This window comes from Bidens hawaiensis, unplaced genomic scaffold (assembly GCF_021521415.1).
Source record: "Bidens hawaiensis isolate Kalapana, Puna unplaced genomic scaffold, B.hawaiensis_p1.1 tig00030251_1, whole genome shotgun sequence".
NCBI classification, from domain to species: Eukaryota; Viridiplantae; Streptophyta; class Magnoliopsida; order Asterales; family Asteraceae; genus Bidens; species Bidens hawaiensis.
This window is the reverse complement of record NW_027495042.1, coordinates 56211-75486: the sequence shown is the minus strand read 5'-3', so window position 1 is coordinate 75486 and position 19276 is coordinate 56211. Positions and strand designations below refer to the sequence as shown.

General features: G+C 32.4%; 1 protein-coding gene and 1 pseudogene across 2 annotated transcripts; one reads left to right on the top strand and one right to left on the bottom strand.

The window, feature by feature from the left end:
• The first annotated feature begins 388 nt into the window (after positions 1–388).
• LOC143580142 (chaperone protein dnaJ 10-like) lies at positions 389–6993 on the top strand (annotated as a pseudogene). The gene is made up of 10 exons (XR_013143596.1): positions 389–486; positions 1011–1070; positions 1140–1222; positions 2296–2449; positions 2524–2653; positions 3151–3309; positions 5048–5226; positions 5316–5396; positions 6201–6344; positions 6901–6993. The product of XR_013143596.1 is annotated as a chaperone protein dnaJ 10-like (transcript).
• Positions 6994–9402: 2409 nt separating this feature from the next.
• LOC143580154 (2-oxoisovalerate dehydrogenase subunit alpha 1, mitochondrial-like) lies at positions 9403–17404 on the bottom strand. The gene is made up of 9 exons (XM_077063259.1): positions 17096–17404; positions 14846–14983; positions 13872–14054; positions 12684–12841; positions 12117–12216; positions 11651–11762; positions 11426–11565; positions 10214–10399; positions 9403–9644 (listed from the first exon to the last, which is right to left on the bottom strand). Exons 1-9 carry the CDS (start codon positions 17402–17404, stop codon positions 9477–9479), a joined length of 1494 nt encoding a protein of 497 aa, XP_076919374.1. The 3' UTR covers positions 9403–9476.
• Positions 17405–19276: the final 1872 nt, after the last annotated feature.

Here is a 19276-nt window from a genome sequence, read left to right as displayed (position 1 = left end):
ATTGTGGTCCATATTTTCAAACACAACCCACCTTTTGCAAAAGCAAGTAATGGGCATATTTTCAAAAAGTAGTTGCAAACTCACAAGACATCATTAGCACCACACATCAACCGTTAAAATACTGTTTTTTTCCCGCGAAAAAGCTTTCATAAATTATTAAAAAAAATAAAACAGTAATACACTCTTTAACTTTCCATCTTTCTTTATTCATTCCTCATGAATCATGATCTCTCACTCTCTCTTTCTTAACTTTTCACACATTCTATTCTGTGCATTCTGATCCTGGAATTCGGGATCGGATTTTTCGGGTGATCCGAGAAGAGTGTTAGTTTATGTAGTGTGCGGATATTATTATTATTATTATTATTATTATTATTATTATTTATCAAGATTATTGTGATGGTGAAAGAAACTGAGTATTATGATATTCTTGGTGTTAGTCCACTTGTATCCGATGACGAAATTCGGAAAGCTTATTATCTGAAGGTTAGTTCATTATTGTTATCAAAATCCGATTATTTAAAAGGGCTAGCGGCACAAATTGTTGCCAGTTTGTCTTTTGTTTTGATGTACACACTACTCTTTAATGAATGAAAAAATTATTAGATTTAAAAAAAATTACCACGGGCTTTCTGGCTTAGTGGTAGCTCGGTTGCTTCTTTCTATGAGAGGTTGCCAGTTTAAGCCTCGATGCCAACGTTTTTTTTTTTTTTTGGGGTGGGGGGGGGGGGGGGTACCTGGTTGTTGGGGTTTCCGTGTATTGAGGGTTTCGAGTTGAACCTGAAGTGTCAATAACTGGGGATGGTTGAAATCCTGTCAGGGGTAGACTCAGAAAAAATGAAGTAAAAAAAAAAATAATTTCAATTTTTCATTGTTTTTGGTGTCATTGTTGCTAAATAAGTTTAAAGTTAGTTTGATTATGAAATTTGAAAACACTTTGTGCCACTTTTGACCCTGACCCATTTGACGCGTTTTCTTTTTTAGTTAGTTTGATTCGTTTTGTGAAACAGGCGCGACAAGTTCATCCCGATAAAAATCCAAATGATCCTCAAGCGGCCGAGAGGTTTCAGGCAAGTGTTTCGAGTGATGTTTATTTTTTTTAATGGATTTAACGACCGCGATTTGTTTAATATAATTAGGTTCTTGGTGAAGCTTATCAAGTTTTAAGTGATCCATTGAACAGAGATGCATATGATAGGAATGGAAAAGGATCCATATCAAAGTAAGAATGGGCTTTACATTAAATAATAATAATAATAATAATAATAATAATAATAATAATAATAATAATAATAATAATAATAATAATAAAAATAAAAGTAGCCCGTTTAATAAAACGGCTCGGGTTTGGGTCGACCCGTTTAGTTAAACGGGTAGTTTACAACTTGGTTAACATGTTTCATGGGTTCGTTTTAACATGTCGACCCAATAACCCGTTTGTGACCCGTTTAAGCATCTTTTTACAACCCACCAACCTGATTAACAAGTTTACAGCTTGATTATTATTTTCCCAATAAACCAACCCGTTTGGTATGTTTTAGATAAATGGGGTACACGGGTTGCGTTCGGGTTGGGTTCGTGGGTTGCCTGTTTAATTAAACGAGTTTTTGTGCGTTTAAATGGGTCGACCCACTAACCCGTTTAACCCATTTTATACAACCCGCTTAATATTTTAACAATTTGATTGTTATTCGTCAACCCACCAACTCGTTTGACGCATGTAGATAAATAAGTTAAATGGGCTGTGTTCGGTTACAGGGGTGTGCAAGAAACCGAAAAAACCGAACCGAAACAAAAACTGGCGGTTTGGTTTTATGTTTTGTAAAAATCGAACTAACGGTTCCGTTCTGGTTTTGCATGTAATAAAAACCGAACCGAATTCCTAATATTTTGTGTTTTTATATTTTATATTAAGTACTTTATAAGAATTTAATAAATATTTAACTCAAATATTTTTGGTCAAATCTATAATAGTCTATTATTTTACAATTAACAAAATTGTTTATACCTAAATTCATTATTTTTGTTGCCGAACTTTATTTCCAGCCTAAAAATTTCAAGCTAAAATGGCAAAAACCGAAACCGAACCGAAACCAAAATGAAAACCGAAAAACCGAACGGTTTCAAAAAATCCAAAAACCGAAGTTTTGGTTTTCGGTTTGGTTTTAGCTGAAAATATGGGTCTTGTTCTGATTGAACAATAACCCGACACGATTAACACCTCTAGTTATATGTCACAAACATCATATGCATAAAACATATATTAATATTCTTACATTATCCATCATTTAACAGGGAAACAATGTTGGATTCGACTGCGGTTTTTGCTTTTCTTTTTGGAAGTGAGTTATTTGAAGACTACATAGGTCACTTAGCAGTTGCATCAATGGCTTCTGCAGAGTTAGTTGGTGAAAATGATACTCCTGAAATATTACATGAAAAACTCAAGGCAAGTAATAATAATATGTTATGAATTTGAATGATTATTTTTTTATTTAACTAAATTTTTTTAAATATTTGTAGACTATACAAAGAGAAAGAGAAGAAAATTTGGCTAGAATATTAAAAACCTTTGTTCAACAATATGTTCGAGGCGATAAAGAAGGGTTTTTGCACCGAGCTGAATCAGAGGCAGAACGACTTTCGCAAGCAGGTTGTTGATGCCTCCATTTAAGCCTGTAAACGCACCGAACGTTCAGTGAACTGTTCGTGAACAAGTTCGTTTATTTAATAAACGAACCAACGTGAAAAAAAAATTGTGCTCGTTTAATTAAACGAACGGACATGAACACATGTTTCGTCCATCCGTTTATGTTCATGAACGTTCGTTTATTTATTTAGTTCGTGTACATGTTAATAGAAAATAATTAAATATTATCTAGATGACTCATTAACTTAATGGTTTTATATATGTTCATTTTATATTCATTTAAGTGTTTTCATTTATGTTTGTTTGTGTTCATTTACATTTGTTCATATATGTTCGTGAACTGTTCGTTTAGAGTTTTAACAAACGAACATAAACGAACAAGAACATGTTCATTTTTTAAATAAACGAACATGAACCCAAATTGTGTATTCGATTAAGTGTTTGTATTCATTCGGTTCGTTTGTTGTTCTTATGACCCTTTTAAACTACTATTGTAACAGCTTTTGGAGCAAATATCTTGCATACTATCGGATACATGTACGAAAGACAAGCTGCACAAGAGCTCGGAAAGAAAGCAGTTTACCTTGGAGTACCATTTATGGCCGAGTGGGTTCGGAATAAAGGGCATTTTTGGAAATCACAAATTACTGCAGCAAAGGGTAACTAGAATAAATATATAATAACTCAAAAAAAAAAAAAAACTTAACCAACTTTGGAGTATGAAGATTTTTGTTTGTAACATCCCAAATTTTTAGTTTCTAAATTTTTTAAAAAATTGTTATTATTATTATTTGGGAAATATATATAAGAGTGAACTGCGGTTTTCGTCCCTATGGTTTGTCTAAATTTACGTTTTTAGTCCAATAGTTTCAATTTTGCGATTTTTGTTCATATGGTTTCATTTCACTTGCAATTAAACCCGAATTCATTAACCCCGTTAAGTCTGGTCGTTAAACTTATCAGCGTGCCCCTCACGTGAGGAACATTTTTGTCTTTTTTCTCCCCAAATAAACCTCATTTGTAAATCGTAAGCCCCCTCACGTGAGGGGTTGGGGTGTATTGGGGGAAAAAAGGACAAAATTGCCCATCACTTGAAGGGTACGCTGATGGGTTTGATGACCAGACTTAACATGGTTAATGAATTCGGGTTTAATTGCATGTGAAATGAAACCACATGGAAGAAAATCGCAAATGTGTAACTATCGGACTAAAACCGCAGATTTGGACAAACCACAAGAACGAAAACCGCAGTTTACTCCCTCTAATATTTACAGGTAGATGCATGTTTTTGTAACATATATATGTAGTGATTAATGTCAGTTCAAAAGACATCTGAAATAAAAAAAGTTGGGACCGTATTTTCCGCATTAAAATATTGTTTAAAATCCTTTTTGTAACTTAGGGTGTTATATTGTTATAGAAAGTTTGAAAAAAGTTGGTTATATATTTAAACATATTAACAAAAAAAAATGGTTAGTAAGTACATATGTTGATCAGGGCCGGCCCAACTCTATACCAAACCCAAGCTAGGGCTTTGGACCCCCAAAAATTTAAGGCCCAAATTTTAAATAGAGTTATATATATACAACATATATAATTTTTTGTTTGGCCATCATATGTTAAATATTGTTCTACCGTGGTGGTAGTTTGTCACCCTTTTTTTTTGTGATGATACCCATGGTTCGAGCCCCTCACTTCTCAACATGATTAATATTTTTTATAGCCCCTTGACCTCTCAACATAATTAATATTTTTAAAGTCCCAATAAATAGAACAATTAAAGTCCAAAATGCATATAAAAATCCTCTCTCTAGTATTTTAAATACCTCTTTTCTATTTCTTTTAGTATGTTCGGTAGCCTTTTTTATTAAGTATATGTTATTAAAATTAATAAATAATAATTTAAGCATATGTAGTAGTTCCTAATTAGCGATCAAAACTTGTTTCGAGTTCATAAGGTTAATATTCGACGTTATCATATCCAACTTATTTTTTCTCAAAACTAAAATGATATATTTGTATCATAATTGTAAACGTCAATGTTGAAAAAGACCAATTTGTGTGTTGTCCACATGATGTTTTTCAGTATTCTACAATCAAGTTGTGTCATGACGTGTTTGAACATATTTAATTTATAGTTGGTTTTTTTTATGTATGAGGTTATATTATAAAATAGAATATTTAAAGAGAACTGAAACTATTTTAGTTAAAAATTAACGTATTCATTTAATTAAATGTGAAGCGGGATGAATTTTTTTTTTTAGAAAGTACAACTCTAAATTTCTTATAAAAGGCCCCGATTATTTACTCGCTTTAGGCCACTAAAATCGTTGGGCCGACCCTGATGTTGATCATCATGTTACTATACTAACTTATTTTGGTGAGAAATGATTCCAGGGGCTTTTCAGTTGCTGCAACTTCAAGAAGAAGCAAGCCGCCAGTTTAAGAAAGACGGAAGCCGGCCCATAAACGACGTTGAATCACATCTAAAATTGAGCAAGGATACGCTCATGAGCTCGCTCTGGAAACTTAATGTTGTTGATATTGAAGTTACACTTTTGCATGTTTGTCAAATGGTAAGTGAAAGTATATAATGTTTTTTTGTTGTTAAGGTAAGATCATTGAGGATTTGTTTTTTTGTTTTTTTTTTGGGTTTTTTTTATAGGTGCTTCATGATAATAATGTCAAGAAGGAAGAACTTAAAGCTCGTGCGGTTGCTCTAAAACTTTTAGGAAAAATATTTTAGGTAGGATCAAGTTTTGATGTTGTAATAAGTAGGGATGTAGCCGAACCGAACGAGCACAAACAAGGGCATGTCCGTGTTCGTTTATTTAAAAAATGAACATGTTTGTGTTCGTTTATGCTCGTCTGCTTGATATCAATGAACAATCCATGAGCATAAATGAACATAACTGAACAAAGATAAACAAACATAAATGAACATATATGTACAAATGTAAATGAACACAAACATACATTAATGAACATATATGAATACGCTTAAATGAACACAAATGAACAAATATAATAACATTAAGTAGATAGCTCTTCCAGATAATGTTTAATTATTTGCTATTAATATGTAAACTAACAGACATAAACACTAGCGAAGTTTCATTGAGGCCCGGGGTGGCCCCGGCCCCCGCTGTTTTTTTGCGCAGTAGTGTAAATTTACCCGTTTTCGGCCGAAAATTTTATACGTAGTGTGAGTTTAGCCTTTTTCGGCCGAAACTTTGAGCCCGGCCCCACCTCGTTTGTGAAATTTTGTATACATTTTGAGCCCCCCCCCCGGGTGCCTCAGTCCAAGCTTCGCCACTGGACATAAATGAACATAAATAAATGAACGTTCACGAACATAAATGAATTAGCGAAACATGTGTTCATGCTCGTTCATTTAATTACGAGCACAAACTTTTTGTTCGTGTTCGTTCGTTTATTAAATAAGCGAACTTCTCGCCGAACAGTTCACCGAATGTTCGATTTGTTTACATGCCTAGTAATCAATATGTTTTTGTAACTTTGATTTGATGGTGATGTTTATTGGCTTTAGAGAGAAAAACAATCACAAAATGTTGGAACATCAAAGAAGAAAGTTGCTTCCGATATTCATGACGATACAAGCAGCGACGATAGTAGTGACGATGATGAAGATTCACCAACAACACTCAGTTATCGAGCCCCTTTTATCACACAGGTTTGCTCTTTTCATAATCTTGAAAAGTTTAACATAATAAAATATAATGGCTTGCAGCGCAACTTGTTGCCTGTTTGCCTTCTGTCTGTCTTGTTGTAAACATTATATTTTATGAAGTATATGGTTTAAAGAGACAGTTCATGTACATTTTAATCTTAACATGAGAACGTAGAAAATAATACTAATTTATAAAAAAATGAGACCGTAAGAAAGAATACCAACTACAATACCAATCTACATAAACAATGATTTATAATAACAAAGAAAAAATCTAAAAATTACAATAAAAGAATCAAAATCAAGAACAAAATAATAACAGCAAACACCAGCAAATACTTATAACAGCAAAAAAAAATATCTGCAAATACTTATAACGTCTCATAATCGAAAATTAACAAATACGAAAAAAAATAACAGCGAACACCTATAAAAATAAATCTAATGATAACAACAAATTGGTTCTCACTATTTTCATGTTAAGAATAAAATGTATTTGATTTTGTTTCTATGGTCTAATGTAATCAATTATTTACTTATGATTGCATGTATATAACAGGGAATTGGTAGGTTATTTAGATGCTTGTGTAACCCGGCGTATGATGTGGATGATGACGATGACGACGAGATTGTTTACAAGAGCAGCAAGTGAATGAAATTAAGGTGTTGCAAATATCTGGGATGTAGAGGCGAATTCGGTTGATGTGAATGAATATTGTGTGTTAATTTTTGTGGAATGTTACTTATATAAAACAGTTATATATAAATGAACATATGAAGTTGTTGATTTATACTTTTTTGTTTAACATAGTGATCTTGTTTCTCAACGGAAGGCGTTGATTTCGTTTAATGCGGTTTAAAGATACGCATAAATACAGATATATTGTTTTATTTGTGATACATACAATGGTTATTTAACCACATTATATCTGACCAGCACTCCGTACAAGTGTTTATACGATTCTCACATTGTTATTTAATTACTAGACTAGTTAAAATCTAGTATCACACTTACATATTAGTTTAGTAGTGCTAGTTTGTCCATGTATTGTTTTAAATTTTAAAAAACAATTAGATATTATGTAACATAAGAGTAGAATTTTAAAAAATAGTTGGTAAAAAACATAATTTTAAGGAATATTGGATTTTATTATTCCCAACTATCGTATTTTGGTTATTGTCGGTCCCAACTAATGAATTAGCTGTTGACGGTCCCAACTTTTAACGTATTTGTACCTAACGGTCCGCGACTAACAGAATCCTAACGCCGTTAGTTGCAAGTCGCTGGAAAAACGTTTTTTTCCGGAAAAACGTGATTTTTGTCCATGTGTTTTCCAGCAAAAAAATGTGACTTTTCCGGTCAAAAACGTTTTTCCGGCGACCTGTAACTAATGGCTTTAGGATTCTATTAGTCGCGGACCATTATGAACAAATACGTTAAAAGTTAGGACTGTCAGCAGCCAATTCGTTAGTTGGGACCGGCATGACCAAAAATCAATAGTTAAGATTAATAAAAATCAATATACCAATTTAATAATATTATGTTAACAAGTTGTTAAAAGAATAAATTTTTTAATAAACATTCGCTAACTATTTATTGTTAATTGTTAAAATATAAAATAGTGCAAGAAACTAGAAGATAACAGTACAAAACACTAAAAACTAGAACTTCAACACATGTACAATAGACCATATAACTTAAAACAACAAGAACCCAAACCCAAACAAGCCGAACCACTTTGACCGCCGCTACTCAATAAGCATGATGAGCAAGTATGTTAACCGCACGATAATCTTGAAAAGCACATGCGCAATGAACCGAAGTTAGATTCAAACAATCGCTTATAATAAGTGAATGCCTACCCGGGCATGTATGTAGCGCGGGAAACAAGTCACATAGCCTTAAGGAATCCTAGTCCACATCCGTTTCTAAAATAAAAAAAATAATAATTAATAAAAAAAGAAACTGAAAAGATCAAACTAAAATAAGTATCAATGTTTTAAAAGCATGGTTAAACTGGATTTCACACAGTAGGCCAGTATTCATGTATTTTTATCTGGTTCTTTAGAACTTTGAACCGACGGTTATTTTTCTGAATTACCAGTTTGTACCACTAAACCGGTTTTTTCTAGCGATTAACTTTGAAACTAGTAGGCGTTGATTTCCATTCATGATCAGCGATTGAAAGACAGAAGACGAACTTCGATTGAGAGTAAATAACTTAACTGAAATTAAAAAAAAATATGACGGTTTTAATTTATTATTTTTAAATTCTGAATTTTTGGTTAGATATTGGTTTGTATGGATTATGGAATAAAAACCGAAAGAAATTGAATAGAATTTATGGATTTTCAACTTTTTAATTTATTTTTATGTAATTTATAAAAATTTATAAATAGTGTAACTTAAATATTTAAAGTCAAACGTGTGATACTCAGTTAGCTATTAATTAATTAAAAAAAAGCCAAAATTCATCATTTTGGGCTAACCTTTTTTTATCAAAATAATCAAACTTAAATGGCAATATCAAAATATTTGAAATAAGTTTAAACATAATAGTCTATAAAAACCAAAATTTTAATTTTTGATTAGATACGGGCCAAATATTAGCGTATGAGTATTTTATAAGGATTGGTCCATTCCTATCATATCTGACCGAGCATCATATGACGTAAAACACCTTGGGTTACAAAGTTGTGGCTACTGACCATGCATGGTCATAGTGTGAAAATCTAGACATCTATAGCTAACTTGATATATGTCATCTATAGTTTCATGATTGTGTTGTGCAATATGACTTGTAAGGCCTTGGTGGAAAATGTTAACAAGCACAATGTCGATGGTGGTGTCGTTTAACATGACCGGTATTGTGTCGATTTAAAGAACATAACACAATATATCATAGAGAAAAAAATACCTTCGAAAAAGGAGAGATCACGATAGGATTAAGATATTTATACATACAGTAAGATAACATCATCTCAGTTAAGATGATTTTTCGCATGAACTTAAACATAAATGAATTCACTTATTTCACATCTAAATGCTTCCACATAAAGATAAGAAAGGTAGCATCAAATCTGGCTTGTACTTCTTTAAATTAAAAACAACAAATTTATAAACATTATAAGATCTCACATTGATATGTCCTTAGGGAAGTCTTGTGGATGTCTTTGTATTGTTTCTCTAAGCATTGTTTCTTGCTCCACTAAATTTGAAGGTAATTCATCATATACATCTGTGAACATGTCTCTTAGTGGTGGCATATTCTTCTTTTCGGCTTCATCGATTGCAAGTTTAACCTGCAAACGCTAGTACTCGGTCAACTGTCTCAGAATACTAACTTTTGGTTATATGAATATGGACACATTGAATCGAGTCAATGTTTCTAAAAGAGTGAGCTGTGGTTTTCATCCATGTGGTTTGTCTAAATCTGCAGTTTTAGTCCAATAGTTTCAAATTTGCAATTTTTGTCCCTGTGGTTTCATTTCACCGACAATTAAACCCGAATTTATTAACCCCGTTAAGTCTAGTCGTAAAACCCATCAACGTGCCCCTCACGTGAAGACCATTTTTGTCCTTTTTCTCCCCAAATAACCCCCGGTCGTAATTCGCAAGCACCCTTAGGTGAGGGTGTTGGGGTGTATTTGAGGGAAAACTGACAAAACTGCCCCTCACAAGATGGGTACGCTGATGGTTTTAACGACTAGACTTGATAGGGTTAATGAATTCAGGTTTAATTGTAGGTGAAATGAAACCACATGGACGAAAATCGCAAATTTGAAACTATTGAACTAAACCGCATATTAGAACAAACCACAGAGACGAAAATCGCAGTTTACTCTTCTAAAAAAGATTATAATCAATTTACTTGTTTCTTCGTTTCAGCATGAAGCTCGAGTTCTTCTATGTCGCTCCACCAACCTTTTCTTTCGGCCCATTTTCTTAATCTTGTTATAGGAGAATGCATTGTTTTCCAATGTTCGATTTCATCCACCGATCGATACTTGGTGGAATCATCTGATGTAGAGTGGTGACTTACTCTATATGTCATGGCCTTGTGTTTCACCATCACAATGTGTTAAAGATAAACCAAATTAGAACTAACTACTAAGACTTCACTTAACAAAGTAAAATTAATAAATTGGATCAAATATGATTATAAGAATATTAGTTAATATAACTTTATATAATACCTATAATTCATTTAAATTAAAAGTATATGTTTATAACAACTGACTTAATTTTTTTATTAATATTTATTTTTTACAAATAATCATTTGATTTGGTTTAAAATTTAGGAAAATTGGTTTTTATTGGTCAAAACTACCGTCTTTTGGTCAATGTCGGTCCCAACTAATGAATCGGCTACAGATGGTCTCAACTTTTAAAGTATTTGTTCCTAACGGACCGCGACTAACAGATTCTAACGTCGTTAGTTTCTGGTCGCCGGAAAAACGTTTTCGGCCGGAAAACACACATTTTTTTGCCGAAAACTCAACAATTTTGTCCCAAACATCATGGTAACTTTGTATAGTACCTTTAGGAACCTTTTTCTAGTAAAAGCCCTAACTATTGAGGTCTCCGGAACCCTAGAACCATCGTCGGAATCAGTTGATGGTGCTTAAGTGATGGTGGTTAGTTGGCAGTGAGTTAATTGGTGGTGGTGGCGGTGTTCAGATGGTGTTTTCCGGCAAAAAAATTGACTTTTCCGGCCAAACACGTTTTTTCTGGCGACCTGAAACTAACGGTGTTAGGATTCTGTTAGCCGCGGACCGTTAAGAACAAAGACATTAAAAGTTGGGACCATCAATGACCAATTCGTTAGTTGGGATCGGCATTGACCAAAAGATAATAGTTGGGACCAATAAAAACCAATTTTCCTAAAAATTATTTGATTGGGTATAAAAAATTTGGTTGCAAAAAAATAAATGTAAAAATAGTTGTTTGGAGTTATACTAGTAGGGTTGGAGAGAATGATCATTTTAAAAGTACGAATGAAAATCTGATTTGTTAGCTGACTCTGAGCACGTTTACGGGTCTTTTCAAGAATTTGAAAAGAGATGATCTAATATATACCAACCTCGATAAGTATTGGTCGTTGTTCGCTAATTGCTATTTCACGAGCACTACGAACAACATTATAAACTGCGAGAGCATCATTGCCATCTACCCTAATACTTGGAATTCCATAGCCTTGGCCTTTCACGACAATCCCATCGCCTGCGCATATACAAGCCATTTCAATGAGAACCGGTTAGTGACATTGTGACAACTTCACTAAAAGTAATATTGTCGAAACAATTACTTCGAAATTGTTCGGTTACAGGAGTACTAATAGCCCATCCGTTGTTGCGACATATGAACACAACCGGAGCATCCATAACCGCGGCAAAATTCAAAGCAGCATGAAAATCACCCTTCATAAGATAATAATACCGACAGTTATTAAAAGACATCGTCACATGGTTACTATTTTATGAGATATTCCATATAATAAAATCATAGTTTTGAAATATGTGCAAAAGTAGTTATATATTTTACCCCACAAGTTTCAGTTAGTTACATAATTAACATCATATATTTAACTTTTTGGTTTGATAACCCTTAAGTTTCATTAAGTTACACAAAAAACCCTACAAGTTTTTAACAATGTACAAATCGATATGGTACCAAACTGTTATCGACTAAGTTCTCATTGCAACGTGGGGGTTTAAAGCAACTACCTAAGTTCTAATTAACGAACGAATATGAAAAACAAATGTTTGTACTACCTCACTCGCACTACCGTCTCCGAAAAATGCAACTACGCACGAATCCTTCTTATCCATTTTCAACGAATACGCCATACCAACTGCCTGTGGGAGTTGTGTGCTAAACGATATAAAGATTAAAAAAAGAGTGTTTTATGAGAATGTTAAAAAGTTGAAATAAAAGCATCAGTAATTAAGATTACGGATGCAAACGAGTCGAGTCACTCGAGCAGGTTGTCCTTGAAAATCATTAAAAAATGTTAGTTATCGAGCCTTGTATGGGAAACTCGTTTGGGCTTGCCAAGCCTTAACGAGACTTCTGTATTTTTGGGTTTTACCACTTTTGGAATTCTATATATTAATTTCACACTGACAACCAAGCTAGAGTCGAGTTTTGACTCCTTGAAGGTTTTTCTCAAAATATATAAAAAAATTAAAAAGCGTATATAAATTAATTAATAATATAATAAATGACCCAAACCCGAGATTTAAAACACGACTCACACACCGAGCTTGAGCCTAGTCAAGCTTAGGCTCAGCTCAGCTCGGCTCGTTTACACCCTTAATATTTTTTTTAGAGTAACATACGCTAAGGGTGATGAGAGGGTAATAAAATTGAGTTTCTTTGACCCATAATGAATTGGCATTTGTCTGCCTTTGCCATGGCCTTCATTGTTTCCAAAGCATTGGTTTGCAAAGTCTTGCACTGTGAATCCACGCCATAACAATATTCCTGGCTCTCTATACTGCAATTTATAATATATAAAAGTATAGAACAAATGTGCATGATTGAAATAAATGATATAATTTTACTTTCTAAAGTAAATGTTTGTATGCTAGCTCATTCTTATTTGTGTGACACGTGAGTAATAGATGAAATTTAATAATAATAATAAAGAATATTTGTCTTTTTTTTATTATAAAAAAAACCATAAAAATGGCTTGGTTGATGGGTTGTTTACAAAAATGGTATTTAACTTATATCTTTGTTAAATTGGGCATTAACTAAATAAACTTGATGGAGTTTTAATAGTGTTCAGTTTTTAATTGTTAAAAAATGAATTTTGATAGTTTTAAGTTTTTAAATATGTTAAAAAAGCAATTTTCTAAATATTTTAAAATTTTATGTTTTAGAAATAATTTAAAAAAATAAAATAAAATTGTTTTAAATATTTTAAAGATTAAGTTTTAATAGTTTTAAGTTTTTAAATAATTTGATAAAATAAGTTGAAATAACTTATAGCTTTTAATTTTTTTTAAATAAAACTAAGATTTATAACAATTTTGAAAAGTTTTGGTCTTTAGAAGTTTCATTGAAGATCAAAAAAATAAGTTTTTACCAATTATTGGTTTTTCATAGTTTAATTAATCTTTTAACTTATTTAATTTAATTTTTATTTTCCGGTGCAAGAGTTCTAAAACCATCTGTAATGGTGGTGGGAGAAACGCCCACCACCTTCTTCCTTATTGGCTGGAAAAATGTGTTGGCCCCACCTCCTTGCATCTTCAACGTTTTCTCCATAACTTTGGTTGACATTTTGGGACTCGAAACACTCCCAAAACGCTAGGGAGGTCAGTGTTCCCGTCTTCTTGGGTGCGTTTTATCCTCCAAAACGCCCCTCTACGGGGAGCTAAAGATCATGCCGGTATTTTAGTAGAACGTTTTTATTTTGAAAAAATTAGATTTTTTTCTGACGACAAATTAGCCTACTCCTAAATACGTACCCATTTAAAACATCTATATCTTCAACATGAAAATTAGAAGTTTAGTCAAACCTGAGCCAATACTGTGTCCTCAGAGCTAAGTGCTGCAGCTGATGCAATATTGATAGCTTCCTCACCAAAAGAGGTTAAATAGAATGACAATCTTCCTTGCCTTTGTGCCTCATAAAAGAATTTATCCATAGTATCAAGAGTAACCATGCCACTATACACTTTTAGTGCAACTTCTTTACTCACCTAGTCATTGGTACAACAAAGGAATCAACAATATATAAGGAAAATATTATATATAGGATGAATGTATTTTTGAGTTAAGAAAACCCGTAAATATTTGGAATTCGATTAGTCGTTGGTGAGAACTGGAGTTCCCTTTGTACAAAGGTCCGAAAAATATTTTAGATTGGTTGGATGTTACAAGGCGAAAGAAAAAAGAAATGGTTTAGGCGATCGTGCTTACTACTTAGTGGATAATCTGGAGAGCTCGAAACGAGAATATTATTGGTTTACTAATAGAGTTTCAATACACTCTTTTCGATTCAATAGTTTTGATGTTTTTTTTATCGTTTTCTTCACGTAATTGGAAATTTAAGTTAAGTTGGGTAGAGTGGCTTAGATATATGCTTCTTAGTATGTAATTTATTTATTTTTTCCTCTCGGTTAGAATTTTCTAACCGGGAGATGTATGGTTTTCATAAAGTAGTTTTCTTTTTTTAAGTAAAAGAAAAGAAAAAAAAAACCACGTGTGACAATAATAATTTTTTCTCATATACAAAAAAAATGAAAATTAAAAGAAAATTAAAACCAATGTTACTAGTGACATTTTGTTAATTAAAAAAATAGTAACATTTTGTTACGGATTGTGTAAAAAATAGTTTAGGTTTTTTTAAAAAAAAATCTTTTGAGAAGATAATAATATATTTTACATAAGAAAAAAGCTTTTTTCATTCTTAAATAAGATTTTTACGGATTTTCACAGTAACTCAAGTGATCAAAACAAGTCCTTGGTTAATAGAAATATCGATCATTACTAGTTCCGACATGTTAGAAGAGATCAAGTAACCATCCTCATCAAGTACTCGATAACATTGCACCCTTTTCTCAGACGAACCGAGCAGAAACTTCATCTGAGTTGTGTACGCGATCTCGCCGCCTGGAAAGTCCATAGCCTGGTCCAACAAAAATTAATATTATTAGTTACTATCCTACATTTTCCCCTAATTACAATGTTTAGGTATGTACGAATATGGGGGGTGTGGAAGGTACACAATATTTATATGGTGGTTCAATGTCATTATTAGCATTTACTATTTAGTGAAAACTAAAACTCAAGTCACTTTCAATTATCACATGGTCACTGACTCACTGTCCCATAGCTACAATACAAACAAGATATGACCATATGAAACATGTATTTGTCTTGGTTTTGTTTTGTTCCTAACAATTTCAACAATATAACATGTTAAATGATGAAATGCAATGCCTGGATTTTTTTATAGCTTTGCTTTTAATATCCGAACCTGTACTCGACTCTACCTGTAAGGTATGGACAAAGTATGTATTTCAGTACCAAAACTTGTACCTAGAATCGGATCCGATTTGTGCCTGTAATACCCAAAAACCGGAACCGGTTTTTTCCAATACTCGAAACCGGGTTTTTCAAATACACGATCTATACCCGAAATTATCCGAAAATACTGGAAAATACCCTAAAAGTACCCGAAAGAGTGCAAACCCTTACACTCGATCTGTACCCGAAAAAACCCCCAAAATAAAGCTTTTTAATATTCGAAAATAGAGTATTCAAATATCCGAATCTATGCCCGACCCAAACCCGGTACATAGGGTGTGATTTTTAGAGACAATACTTGGACTTGCACCCGACCAGAGTATGGCCAATACCTGGTCATGCCCGAACTCAATTCAATACCCGGAACTGAGTATTAGAAAAATGTGATTTATGCACCTCTAGTTTTATGAAGAGAACAATGCCAAATACTAATAAAAGGTTTCTTTTCTTACAAAATTTGTAACATGTCGTATAGGTACGTAGCCATGCGTTTCTATACTCTATACCTACTAAATAAGTAACTAGTGTTCTGACCACATGTAACAATTATGTGAGTCCAAAATTATTTTTCCTGTTTCTTTTTATTTTACCCTTTTGTATTATTAATAATAACAAAACATAACATATTAAATATGAAACACGTGTTGTCTTGTTTTGTTCCTAACAATTTCAACAATATAACGTGTTAAATGATGAAATGCCTTTTAAAAGTTTAATGGAAGAGAACAAGGCCAAATCCTAATCAAAGGTTTATGTTCTCACAACAATTATGATAACATGTCGTATAGGTAGCCACATATTTATCTAGAGCTGTAAACGAACCAAACGTTCAGCAAACATTACGTGAACCGTTTGATGGGAAGTTTGTTTACATTCGTTTGTTTAATAAATGAACGAACATGAACAAGAAATTTCGTTCGACTAATTAATTAATAAACGATAAACGAACATGAACAGAGCCCTCGTTTGTTCACTTGTGTTCGTGAACGTTCGATAATTGTTTATCAACGTTCTTTCATGTTCGTTTGTACATGTTGTTAATGAATGATTTTTGTACATTTAATGTATCTAAACATTTTAAATTCTTTAATTTATTACCTCTAACATAAAATAGGAAATCATATTCTCACATTGTTTTTCATTGTTGTCATTTCCTTTCTCATTATTCACATTGATCTTAATCTCTAGGCTCCGACGATTTTATTTGTGTTCGTGATTGTTCGTGCACACATTCATTTCCTTAACAAACGAACACGAACATAAAATCTCGTTCAATAGGTGCTCATTAACCGTTCGTGAACACATTATTTTCTTAACATACGAACATGAACAAGGCTTCTTTCGTGTTCGTTCGGTTCGTTTACAGCCCTACATATATATCTATACCTACTAAATAAGTAATTGATTACTCCAACCATGTGTAACAATTCTGTGAGTACAAAATTATTTTTCTTGTTTATTTTATTTTACCCATTCTGTGAGTCCAAAATTTTTTTTCTCGTTTCTTTTATTTTATCAATAATGATGATGATGATGACATAACATATTAAATATAGTAACTCATTTGAGATACTTGACATATTAGTTAGTAATTTACGCGTAATTTTAATCATATCTTATCTCAAACTAATTAATTTCAAAATATTTTTAACGTATAGTGCGAGTGCATGATCATAACAATATGATTAATATTAAACATTGATATATTTACCCGGTTTTCTTCTAATGCAGCACCACCAGCGTCGTCATTGTCTTCAACAGATAAGACTTGTTTCTCAGCTTTCGTGGAGGTGTAACGACGAGCCTCGAAAAAGGTAGCAGATGTTGAGCTGCATGAATACGAATAACGGAATGCGAAAGTTGCCCCTTTATCATTACTTGATATATTACTAGGAAGAGATGAAAATGAAGAAGCAGTAGTTGCTTGATAAGAGCTTAATGCTAGGCTAGTGCATGTTATTTTCTTGATAAAGTTACTACCACTTGTTCTTGATCTTGTTAACCATAGTAGCATGCCCATTTTCTAAAGAGAGAGAGAGAGAGAGAGAGAGTGACTTGAGTTGTGGTGTAATGTGAATATGTTCTACTTTTTATTAATGTAATGTAATATACACTTTTACAAATATTAAAAGAAATGATGATTTTAATATATCAAAATATATATATATATATATATATATATGGTTTTCACATGTGTAGAAATGTAGTTAGGAAGTAAATGCTAAGTATTCGTAACAGATCCTTCATATTATTGTGAGTAGGTTCTCCGTATAATATAGAGTAGTTGAAGTGGTTGTGACTTGTGAGTTGAGTAAATATAAACTTTTGTTAAAGAATAAATTTGGAGAAACAATGTTCACCATTTATAATTTTTTAATGTTTTTTTTAAGTAGATATGAGTGAAAGATAGAGAAAATGCAATGATAAAAATATATTATTTAACTGAAAATGATAGCGAAAATGTTATGTTTTTTAATGTAATTATAGAGATGAAGATAGAAATTTTGTCGTAAATGCTTTATAACAAAAATATATTTATTTATTTGAACAAAAATAGAATTTTACATTTACTTTACACTTGTAAGGATTTAATCACACAACCAACCTCACGTTTGTGAAAGAGGACGCCATGTATTAGACCAATATGAGTCAACAAATTTAGAAGGAAACAAAGATTTTCAACAAAAATTGTAACTGAAATTTGAAAAGTAAACATAATAAAAATATTAACTAAATAGAAAAGAAAAAAAGAGCAAAAAGTAAAGTGGATATTTTAGAAAAATAAGTAAATGTAATAAAACGTATGATAAAAAGGTAAAAAGTAATTAAATTGATTTTTCAGAATTTGATGTAAATTGAATTAGAAAGGTTTCCATGATCAACCGTTAAGAGACAACATAAAACCAAACGGGGGCATGTGTGAATGGTAAGGTTCTATAAAAATTAGGGTTGGTAATTGAATATCTATTTAAGACACAATAAAATCTATTAATTAAAAAAGTGCATATGTGATTATTTTTATTTTTAAAATAATTAAAATTAGTAAGCTAGACTCTGTTGTAACACCCCGACCAAAGGCGGATTATACATCGGGGCGCCACATATTGCTTCATTACTCGCGACACTATTGGTGTCAATATTTATTAATACACATTTTATCGCGCACGCGCAGCGGGGAAAATAAAGAACATAAATCAAACATAAATCAATATATTATAAATTATAACATTCAAACAACATGAACTTGTCTTGATACATTTTAATTCTAGGTCCAAAAGTAAAAACGTCCTACGTGTCCACAAGCTCCAAAACAGCTACTGCAAACCTGAACATGTGTTAAAATAAACGTCAAACACTTGCGTGTTGGTGAGAAATCAAGTTTAATAGATAATCATAGATAATCACAGTAAATCTGCGCGCAACACGTGTATGTCTAGAGTTTAACAAGGGTGTAATCAGATTGTGATCAAGCCTAAGATAGTTCATAGATCATAGTTCAATCCATGCTCCCAATTGAGCATAAAAACGAGAAAACATCTGTGCAAGTGTAAACAAAGAAAACCGTAAACGATAGGTCTCCCGTGTTCAACTAATGGTACCAACGGAACTGCGGAATAGGCCGAACAAAGCGGTTAATGATACACACATACAAATAAACAGCCAAGTAAACGTCCTCAACACATGGGATACTGCGCGACTAAAGTTCATAAACAAGTTTAAGACTCAAGTTTTGTATGAACACATGAACATCCCAAAGCATTTAAAATAAAAAGGGATTAGATACGAGATAACTCACTTGATAAACGATGCGGTGTAAGATATGCAAGAATCAACTCTTAAACAAGCAAGGTTAACCTATAATTAAAGATTATTGTTTTAATGATTTGTTTCA